At 46.9% G+C, this 11,732-nt stretch overlaps 1 protein-coding gene across 1 annotated transcript in view; it reads left to right on the top strand.

The window, feature by feature from the left end:
* The window catches only part of LOC144137572 (uncharacterized), a 51,563-nt gene extending 40,064 nt beyond the window's left edge, over nucleotides 1–11,499 (top strand). Inside the window, exon 7 of the mRNA XM_077669532.1 lies at nucleotides 11,462–11,499. Within this exon, the coding sequence (XP_077525658.1) occupies nucleotides 11,462–11,499 (38 nt within the window). The remainder of the gene's footprint in view (nucleotides 1–11,461) is intronic.
* The last annotated feature ends 233 nt before the right edge of the window (nucleotides 11,500–11,732 follow it).

Below are 11,732 nucleotides of genomic sequence, written 5' to 3'. Positions count from 1 at the left end.
CTTATACAATCTCCCTTAAAGGGACACTGAAGTGATTTGTAAACAATGCGGGATTACGAGCGCAAATTGTAGTCCGGGGTCCTTAGGCCCTGTTTCGACCACTCTGAGCGCGTTTACGCGAATTTATTTAGTAGAAAAATCAATTCGAAAATGCTGTCCTCCTCTCTGCACTCTCGCCCATTTTCTTTGGCGCTTTCGTGTGACGTCAGCAGGAGAGGAGCTGGCAATTGGCTGCGCTACTGCACGGCTCGCCGACCTTCCGCGACCGAATCAGTCGGCCCAATGTTTAGTCCGCCGGCCGCCGAAGGGTCATGGCAATTCGCTCGATCAGTTGAAACTAAGCCACAACACGTTTGTGAATGGAAGAATGTGCCTTTCTTTACTTCGTTAGTTTGTACTCTGTATCTAGCTCCAAGTCAAGGTCGCTTCACACAAGCGCTGCAGAAGCGCACATGTGACGCTTCGCTGACTGGTACGCCAGTAGGAAAATATAAGGCCTCTTGAAGGGTTAGAAGGGTCAGTGAAGTCAATGTAGGTACTAAGGAAATAAAATCAACTGATATGTTTACCGTACAGCGTAAACTAGGGTGCGGGAAACACTTTTTTGCGCTGGGCGAACAAGCACAGCGGTCAGCAGCACGACTACGCATCTGCGAACACTTTTCCGTCTAAGAAATGCAATTCCTAGACTGAGCTATTGTGGAAACTCGGGGGACGCTTGCTGCACGAGCGCAACAAAACAAATAGTCACCTAAGCTGCTTGAAATACTAAAACTGAATAAAAGTGTAAACTGGTTATACATTATATACCTAATATTTGGACCGCCATCAGCGCTCTCGCCCGTGGCCTTGTGGTCTGGTGCGCTAGGTATATCAGCGGAAGTGTTTTGCCCGGCACAAGTTCGAATCCCCGCCGGTAGAAGCTTTTTTTTTTTATAAGGTAACTTTTTTGTTTTTCGCCGATGTTTTCTATACTGAGTTCACCTTTTTTGGGGCCGCAACGTTCACTGCTCCACGAACTAGTCCGCAGAACTCGCGCAGCCTGGCACTGGCGCGCTAGCGAGTTCGCGTTGACGTGTTGTTGCCATAAGCAGCGACTGCTTGTGGGCAGTGGGCACAGGCCAGAATCAACAGACCCTTGGTCTGCTGTGAACACGCTTTTTACGATACAGGCGTGAGTGAGGCAAGCTCCAAATATGGGGGAAAAGCGCATGCATTTGTGCGTCTGCGGGGACGCGGAGGGCGTTCATGCACTGCGTAGGCCTCGGCTAGGGAATGGTACGATTCCAAGCCGTCCTGGGAGGCTTATCTTATGCATTTTACAACCGACAACATGGCAGAAGCGCGGTACTACGATTACTGGGATATTGAAAATACCCATCCAACGACGCCATCGGATGTCAAACATGTTGTTTTAAAGAACCGAAACCGAAACCGAAACCGAAACTTATTTGATTGCTAACCTTGGGCATCGTCCAATCACGATGCCCCCTCTTCCCAACGTCACAGCTTAGTTGGTGCGGCCGCCGCAAACCGCGCATGGTAGTTTTTCTTCTTTCGCGCTTTGTAAAATAATTACCGATTTGTCAACCGGATAAACGATGAAAAGTGTGCTAATTTGAGCCAGTCTACGCAGTGCAAGCAAAAACGGGAGCTTGACAAATTCACTTCAGTGTCCCTTTAAACTGGTCGGGATCAGGCTCACCTCTACGCGCTAGGCGGTGAATGGTTGTGAGGAGCGACGCGTTGAGAGTGGCTCGTAAAAGCAAAAACTTCTTCGAATGCGCTCCTCCCGGATGTTGGTGGAAAATTTGTACATCTTACCTGTAAAGAGCGTAGATAATGATCGGTGATATGATGTAAAACTGGAAGTCAGCAGCCGAGTACCAGGTGTGGTTTAAGCAGTGCAAAGAAAAAAAGCAAACAGGTTACCACGTTGGGCAACCGGACCCTCTGTGTCGTTGCTTAACCCGTACGATTTTCGATAACAAAGCTTGGAGGCGTTACTGAAATAAAGACACCATGCTGTTAAAAACTCATCGGTAGAAGCGTAGTGAAATAAATTAAACTGAAGTGTGGCTGTATTAACGACCTGTTTATTCTTCAACTGCCCTGCAATGCTGACGAGACGCTGTCATTTGAACAGAAATGCACTCCTCCAAACAAGACACAGGCACAATTACGGCGTTAACTTGTAACTTTCGGTCTAACATATGTGTTATCATGTGTACCGACAACTCAATTTTACGGGGGTAACGCATGGGATTCAGACCTAACTTCATCTTGTGGAACCATCTCTTCTCCCTGAGGAGGCCAAAATGAGTTAGAAAGGATAGAGAAAATGTCTTTTCGTGGATTAAAGCAAACTCCATAAGCAATAGAACCTTTCCGCTATTAACGAACGCTCGTCACCTGGTGCCCGTTCACCCGGTGCAGAGCTATATTCACTCAAGCATTGCAGATACGCGCACTACGATTCTTGATGATCGCACTCAAGTATTGCAGTGCTGCATGCACTCCTAATCCGTAGTCACGCCTGTACAGTCTTTGTCCATTTTCTAAGCCAAGCCTAGAATTTTTTTACAAAGATTGTGTCTCCCTCGTGATTTGGTAACAGAAAAATTGTGTTTAAACATGCACACCAAATTGCTAACGAGATAGCCGAATCGTTCCAGATAAGCCGGAGATGTAAAAATTCTGTTAGTCAGGCTTCTATTTCCTTGCACACGATTGAGATTGCCTATACCGGCAGTTAGTGATCCGCATATTTTGTATTTGTAATAGTTGGGATTGCTTTTATTTGGGTTGACCCTATCTGTATTTTTTCTGACGCATGCGTCATCTGGTCACTGGGAGGTTGTACGTTCTTCGTTTCTCTTGATTGAATTTCAGGTGAGAGTAGCGCTGGTCCTCTTGATCTGTCTGTCTTCAATTTTTCAGGGTAGTGCTTTTTGAAGGTTTCGTCATGGTGTTTGCAAGTGTTCAACCCGATAGATATACTTTCTACATATATTTACTATACATACATCCTATATCGTAAGCAGGAAGTTAGAAACCACACGCTGAAAAAACAGCAGCGTGCTTGGATTATGTGTGCCTCCTACCTGTCTCAGTGAGGTCATTTGAATTTTCACAGCAAGCTGTTAGCCCCTAGTTGATTAGAAAATTTCGTGCCGTAAACGAAATACCCGGGCAGTTATCGCCTAAGACGCTGAGCGCATGCGTCAAGATAATCCTGGATACAGTATACAACTCAGTACTCGTTAAAAACCACAAAAAAGCATCTAAAACGCATTATGGATGATAATGCGCGTGTGAACAATGGGACCCCCCCCCGCCCCCACCGTGTGTTCCTGGCAAAGATTATGTTTGTAAATAATGTTTGAATGCTAGGCAGGACTAGTGTCCATAAATAGAGCAGTTTTTGCCCAAGACGCCGAGCGCATGTGTCAGTTTAGGCAGGACCCTGCATTTGTAGAGGAGCTCGTAATTCTTGCGCGGCTTGTGCGAGTTGAAAATGTGCATTTTTAAGGACATTTTTTGGCTGTAGGGGCATTAAGGTTATTGGCTTCTTAATGTACACACATTAAACAGCCAATAACGGCATAATATTCAAACGTTTGCAGATTTCTTGGAGACAATAGCTCGCCCATTTAGCCATGGCAAACCTTTCCTTAATGGAGTGTGTCTCGTTAGACTTAATCAAAGCCACTCTCGCCAACACGTTTAGCCTCCGCTTTCAGTTCGTTGTGTTATCGATTTAGTAGTTTGTCACTGATTCGAACATATATGCGGAACGAATATAGGAAGGTGCCAGTGCATGACATATTTCCTATATCTCCTTCCCACCTGTACAGCACGTGAGCACGCCGTCATACTTAGTAGGACTGACACCAGACATGCTTGGTATAAAAAATCACGATCATTCCAATGTCCTTATGAACCCTGCTCTTTAAGTATTTGGTATTATGAAACATTGCAGAAATATGCTTTTGACCTATAGCGGATGATCCTGGTGGGAATTGTTTCAAGCAATTCGCTTTCCAATTCGCATCGCAATTCGCACCGCACGTCGCATCGCACTGTTCCAAGCAATTCGCATAGTTTTATTATCATTTTAGCAAATCCCATGGCCATCGTTGAAGAAGTTGTCAAGCCATTCGCCTTAAAGGAATACTGACATGAAATTATCGTGTTACTTTTTTTTCTCTGCTATGGGCAGAGGTCGGCGAACTCACTCATGAGTCCACTCACTCAGACTCATTTGGACTCAAACTCACGCGTGAGTTTGAGTTTGAGTGAGCGCGAGGCTAGTGTGGCATGGTGAGTTTGAGCTTGAGTGAGTTTGAGCCGAGTGATTCCGAATGAGTTTGAGTCTGATTGAGTTTGAGTACGCCTGAGACCTAGTGAATTCTGAGTCCATTTTGAGTTCTGAGTACATTTTGAGTTTGAGTCCATTTTGAGTTCTGAGTACATTTTGGGTTTGAGTCCATTTTGAGTTCTGAGTACATTTTGAGTTTGAGTCTATTTTGAGTTCTGATTGCATTTTGAGTTTGAGTCCATTTTGTGTTCTGAGTACAATTTGAGTCTGAGTCCATTTTGAGTTCTGAGTCCATTTTGAGTTCTGAGTACATTATGAGTTTGAGTTCATTTTGAGTTTGAGTCCATTTTGAGTTCTGAGTACAATTTGAGTTTGAGAACATTTTGTGTTTGATTACACATTGAGTTTTGAGTACATTTTGAGTTCTGAGATCATAGGAGTTTTGAGTCCATTTTGAGTTTGAGTACATATGAGTAGCCTAGCAGGCAGCTACGGAGGCTGTTAAGTTTCATGCGTCACTGTGGGCTCAGAATTCAGGTTACCTGCAGGTACGGCACCAATCGCGATCTGCATGATCGGGTGGGAGGGAGGGGGTGCCTGATTTTTTTTAGTTTCTTGTGGAATTTTCATGGCCATAAGCACTTGCTGTATACCTAATTTTCGCGGCTGGGCGCGTGAGTGATAATTGACTGGTGAGGTTATAAAAAAGGGTTGTCTTAACTTTTCCTCCTGACGGATCCACTAAGAGCGTGGGAAAGGGTGGTTGGAAAGCACACGGCGGCGCTGGCGTGCTTGGTGCTCGCCTGCTACTGTTAACGGCTTGATATACTAGGGGTCACAAAGGAAGAGGTGAGAGCCGGGGGGAAATGGGGGCGGGGGCTGTCGTTTCTGCTGTTTCAAATGAATTAGCGGAATTGACTGGGCAGCGCCCCTTAAGACAGAATAATGACCACATTAGATTGGGTGAAAAGTGAAACTGATGAGGCTAAGGCGTGTACGGTATCAAATGAAAGGTCCAGATTAACGGAATCAAGTGGGGTAAATAAAAAAATGCTTATCGATTGTGGTCATCAGGCAGTCATAATGAGTCATAGATTGGGTTAAAATTCAAAATGACGCTGCGAGCGCATGTGGGGAATCAAATTCAAGGTCTCGATGTGGGGAATCATTCGGGACGAAAATGAATTATGGATATATCATAAGGTAGTCATGGTAAGTCATAGATTCGGTTAAAATTCAAGTTCATGACGCTAGGGCGTGTGGCGTATCAAATTAAAGGTCTCGATGAGGGTAATCACGTGCTTCCTGATTATTATGGGTATTAAACTTACGGTCTTGACGAGGGGAATTATGTGGTACAATTAAAAAAAGACTTCGTAGTTCGAATCATGAGATAGTCATTATGAGTCATAGATTGAGTTAAATTCAAGGTGAGGCCGCTGAAGCATGTGGGGCGTCAAATTGAAGGTTCCAGTTAGGGGAATCATGTCGGACACCTAAATAATGCGTCCTGGTTACAGTTGTGAGAGTCATGGTTATTTTGACTGGTATTAATACCATATGACCCTGCTAGGGTGTGTGGGGTATCAAATTAAAGGTCTCGTCGAGGGGGATCACGTTGGACAAATATAAAAATGCTTTCTGGTTATAATTATGAGGATATAGCAAAAGGTATATAGAAAAAGGTACACACTCACACTCACACTCACATGCTCACTCGCTCACTCACACTTACACTCACTCACACTCACTGACTCATTCACACTCACACTCACACTTTCACTCTCACTCACACTCACACTCTCGCTCACACTCACACTCTCACTCACACTCCCACTCACACTCACACTCTCACAGTCACTCTCACACTCTCACACTCTCAAACACTCACACTCTCACTCACACTCTCACTCACACTCAACTCGCACTCACACTCACAATCTCACTCTCACTCAGACTCTCACTCTCACTCACACTATCACTCTCACTCCACACTCACGCTTTCACTCTCACTCACACTCTCACTCACACTCTCACTCACACTCTCACGCTCACCCTCACTCTCACTCACTCTCACTCTCACTCACACTCTCACTCACACTCTCACTCTCACTCTCTCACACTCACACTCTCACTCTTACTCTTACTCTTACTCTCATTCACACTCACACTCACACTCTCATTCTCACTCTCACTCATACTCACACTCACACTCATACTCTCACTCTCACTCACACTCACACTCACACTATCACACACTCACACTCACTCACACTCACGCTCTCACCCTCTCTCCACTCAGTCACACTCTCACTCTCACTCTCACTCACACTCACACTCAACTCACACTCACACTCACGCTCACACTCACACTCTCACTCTCACTCTCACACTATCACTCTCACTCACACTCACACAACTCACACTCAACTCACACTCACACTCACACTCACGCTCACACTCATACTCATACTCTCACTCTCACTCTCACTCTCACTCACACTCACACTCTCACTCTCACTCTCACTCTCAGTCACACCCACACTCTCACTCTCACTCTCACTCGCACTCTCACTCTCACTCACGCTCTCACTCTCACTCACACTCACACTCTCACTCTCACTCTCACTCTCAGTCACACTCACACTCACACTCTCACTCTCACTCACACCCAGACTCACACTCACACTCTCACTCTAACTCTCACACTCTCACTCTCACTCACACTCACACTCTCACTCTCACTTTCACTCACACTCTCACTCTCACTCTCAGTCACACTCACACTCACACTCTCACTCTCACTCACACCCAGACTCACACTCACACTCACACTCTCACTCTCACTCTCACTCACACTCTCACTCTCACTCACGCTCTCACTCTCACTGTCACTCTCACACTCACACTGTCACTCTCACTCTCACTCACAGGCACACTCATACTCTCACCCTCACTCACACTCTCACTCTCACTCTCACTCTCACTCCACTCACACTCACACTCACACTCAACTCACACTCACACTCACACTCTCACTCTTACTCACTCTCACTCACTCACACTCTCACTTTCACTCTCAATCACACACTCTCACTCTCACTCTCACTCACACTCACACTCTCAGTCACTCTCCCTCTCACTCACACTCTCACTCTCACTCACACTCGCACTCTCATTCTCACTCCCACTGTCACTCACACTCCACTCACACTAACACTCACACTCTCACTCACTCACACTCTCACTTTCACTCTCAGTCACACACTCACACTCTCACTCTCACTCTCACTCACACTCACACTCTCAGTCACTCTCACTCACACTCTCACTCTCACTCCACTCACACTCACACTCAACTGACACTCACACTCACACTAACACTCACACTCTCACCCTCACTCACACTCTCACTCTCACTCTCACTCTCACTCCACTCACACTCACACTCAACTCACACTCACACTCACACTAACACTCACACTCTCACTCTCACTCTTACTCACTCTCACTCACTCACACTCTCACTTTCACTCTCAGTCACACACTCACACTCTAACTCTCACTCACACTCACGCTCACACTCTCAGTCACTCTCACTCTCACTCACACTCCCACTCTCACTCTCACTCACACTCGCACTCTCACTCCCATTCTCACTCACACTCGCACTCTCACTCACACTCTCACTGTCACACTCACACTCTCACACTCACACTCTCACACTTACTCTCACACTCACTCTCCCTCTCACTCTCACTCTAACTCTCACTCTCACATTAGAGGCATTTTTTTTGCCTGAACTGGCTGCACTGGTGCAAGCAGTGCAGCATATGTTCATTTTTTTTACTAATTGATATCCCCAGTAGCATTCTGCACTGGTCTGCACGACACTGCACTAATCTGCACCAGTTCAGGTAAAAAAAATGTCCCTATTGATTGATTGATTGATTGATTGATTGATTGATTGTAGGGTTTAACGCGCCGACGCAACGCAGGTGATGAGGCGCGCCGTAGTGGAGGGCTCCGGTTTAATTTTGACCACCTGGGGATCTTTAACGTGCGCCGAAATCTCGTACACACGGGCGTTTTTGCTTTTCGCCTCCATCAGAAAAGCGGCCGCCGCGGCCGGGAATCGAACACTCTCACACTCTCACTCTCACTCTCTCACTGTCGCAATCTCTGTGAGGCCATTTGAGTTCTGAATTCATTTTGAGTTCTCAGCCCATTTTGAGTTTTGTGTCCATTTTGAGTTTGAGTACATTTTGAGCTTTGAGTACATTTTGAGTTTTGATTACATTTTGAGTTTGAGTACATTTTGAGTTCTGAGTACATTTTGAGTTTTGAGTCCGAGTGAGTTCTGAGTTTTGCGCTCAATGTGAGTTTGAGTTTGAGTGAGCGCAGATGTGCTGCTCAGCATTGAGTTTAAGTTTGAGTGAGTGGTGATTCGGAAAAAAAAGTTGTGAGTGAGTTTGAGTGAGCCGCGCCAACTTTGCTGAGGTATGGCTATGGGCGCCTATAAGCCCACTAATCATAGAATGGCACATTAGACGGTCGATCGAAGCGTAAACAAACATTTACGGCGTCGTTTATTCGTGTCAGTTTCGGTTTCGACAAAACAAACGCCGAGCGGCCGCCATGACAGGAGGTAGCACCTGACGTCACCATTCTTGTCGCACCGCTGCCGGTCGGGACGCGCGGGCAAGTGAGCGCACGCGCTCGCCCAGACCGGCCGAGGTCTTCACCATCCCCGCGCGCCCGGGCAGCATGACGTCAGTCCCAAACCCATGACGTATACACACGGTGTATCAGAGCGCGCCACTGCAGCCAGCGCGTCGGCTACGTCACGGTAGCCCCGACGTCGGCAGTTTGGGGCAAGTAGCAGATGATGTCATGCTGGCCCGCTTTGGGGTTTCCGGTGCGGGCGGAGACTAAAATGGGTTCAAAATATGTTATGCTGAACGGCTACTGTTGACAGTTGCTGGGAGAAATCTCCTGATAAAAAGGAAGCATTTTACACAGCTATCTCAGTTTTCAAACTTCTTGTCACTACTCCTTCGAAGGGCAACTGCAATAGTATTTCTCCTTGGTCAAATATATATTGAACGTACAGTTCGTACCCCCAACCCAGCGGAACTGAGAGGTAGCCGAACGAAATGCTTCGTTAATACGTTCGAAACGTTTAAAGTAGTTCCGTACCAGAGGACGCTGCACCTGCTTGCGGATCGCACAAACAGCCATGAATTGGAAGTGACATTCAGGCTGTCCGGGTGCTTGGTCCGCCGGCAAGCCAGGAGAACCGGTCGAGTTCCACTTTGTTCGTTTCTATTATTGGCGGTGAGATATTTGAATAGCGACCCCTGGCTCTGACGTAGGCTTAGGGACTCGCGCCGTTGTCGTCTGCTACACTCCTCTTGTGAGGGGCAGCAGTGCCTGTGCTAGAAACCGCCCGCTTTGATGTTGTAGTGCATGAAAAAGCGTATTTCTAGTAATTCAGTAATTTCTGCCAGCTTCTGACAGATGTGAATAATTTAAACTGTATCCTCAGCAAATTACAACACACGAGGAGAAAGAGAGAACTTTCTTGAGAGCATCGGTCAAAAGATCGTGTGTAACTCGTTCTTCCTAGCTTATTCGCGAGGTTCAGCGCTCTGACCTCCTCCATAAGTATTCAAAATCCGTACGCTTCCGTAGAGTATTTTTTAGATTCTTTTATGAAGACTCAATAGTATATTGCTTCGTACCAAGCAGCGAGCCCCTGCACGCACATTGCACGGCAAGAAATAAAGCGGCTGTCTCCTATTCCTTTTGTGATTGAGTTGTAACAGATGAACGTATTTTTTTCTTTGCCCAATGCATTAATTTTTATGCTCCATATAAACCGTCTTATTAGTATGTTTGGGGATGTTTCCGGGGCTCATAAAAGATTGTGTGGATATTTTCTTTAGGCTGTATGGCATCAGTGATGCCAATTTAGCGGATTTTTCGCTAAATCTGGCGGATTTTGTTTTATTCTGGCGGGGAAAAAGTTACTCAAGCGGCTGGTGGATTTTTGGACGGGCCATTTTTATACATAGCGGATTTCTGGCGGATACCTCACGCAGTGCAGCGGTTCAAAATCGCCTTGCAAGAAACCATTTCCATGCCTTCTAAAAATGCAGAAATTGCTTAACTTCAGAGGGTAGGAGGGCTCCTGTTAACTTTCTCTGCCTATTTCTGACAAACAAATCCGTGAGGTTTCAAGACGGCTCTGAGGCAACCGAAAAAATTCAAAACCAGTGGAGCAAAATCACCCTCCTGTAATGGAAGCAAATATCGTCCACGCAGTCGTTCTGGTGAAGTTCACTCCTGTAAGGACGCCTGCGGCGAAAACCCGTTCACCGAGATGGCCGGATTTCACATGTCGATGCTCGTGCTGCCGTATTCAAATGCAGAAGTGGAGATGACGTTTAGTCAGCTTAACATAGTAAAATCAAAGCTGAGGAACAAGCTGAAGCCTGAAACAACAAACGCCACCCTCGTCGTAAGAGCGGGACTTAAGTGACACCAGAAAAATTGTTTTGATTACGAAATTCCGGCGGCAGTTGTTAGTGGAATCGGGACATCTGCAACGTATGTGAAATCAAGTCACCTTTCTGGTCCCTCAACAAGTATCAGCGGTCCTATGGAGATGGTGTATGGGTCAGTGCGAACATTTATAACTTTAAGCCTCATCTGTGATGAGGTTGACCAATGACGACCACCGCTTCACTGAGACCCCAAGTGTTCTAGTTAGACTCCTTGGTGAGACGTTTTTATATTGTCACGTGTTGTATAAGGAAGGGCACACGCAACGGTCGACGACGAGGCAGAAGAAACAGAATCTTCGTCTTCGGATCGCGCGCGCTGGCCCCGGTCCCTCGGCTCTCGAGCTTTAGATTAGACCCCTGGCTGTCGCTGTTCTTTTGTGCCTCATTAAAACCCCTACCACCCGGAGCACGCATTCGCTGTACGCTACACTGGTGGTGGTGCTGCGTACAACCACCTGATGTCCAGTACCCCTCCTGGTAGCCCGGTACGGCCACGCTTTGTTGACACCCCGGTTTATCGGATTAGCCGCCGCCATCTCGGCCTGTCTCCTGAGTACGGCCTTCTTTCCAGCGACGCGCCGAGACGCCAAGTGCTTCAACCGCAAGTAATGGCGCAACCAGTTGCCTCTCAGGTAACGCTTCACCAGCCGCGCACTCCTGCCGTCTTCCGTGGTGAAGCGTTCGAAGACGTCGAGGACTGGCTGGAGCAGTTTGAGCGTGTCGCGTCGTTTAACCAGTGAAACCCTCAACAAAAACTTGGGCATGTGTACTACTCGCTGGACGACGGCGCCAGGACCTGGTATGAAAACCGAGAGGCGAGGGTTGAATTGTCGACGTGGGAT

This window comes from Haemaphysalis longicornis, unplaced genomic scaffold (assembly GCF_048455015.1).
Source record: "Haemaphysalis longicornis isolate Haplotype H1 unplaced genomic scaffold, Haemaphysalis longicornis Haplotype H1 scaffold_1, whole genome shotgun sequence".
Lineage (NCBI taxonomy): Eukaryota > Metazoa > Arthropoda > Arachnida > Ixodida > Ixodidae > Haemaphysalis > Haemaphysalis longicornis.
The sequence above is the reverse complement of the archived record's forward strand: the minus strand, read 5'-3'. Positions and strand labels throughout refer to the sequence as shown.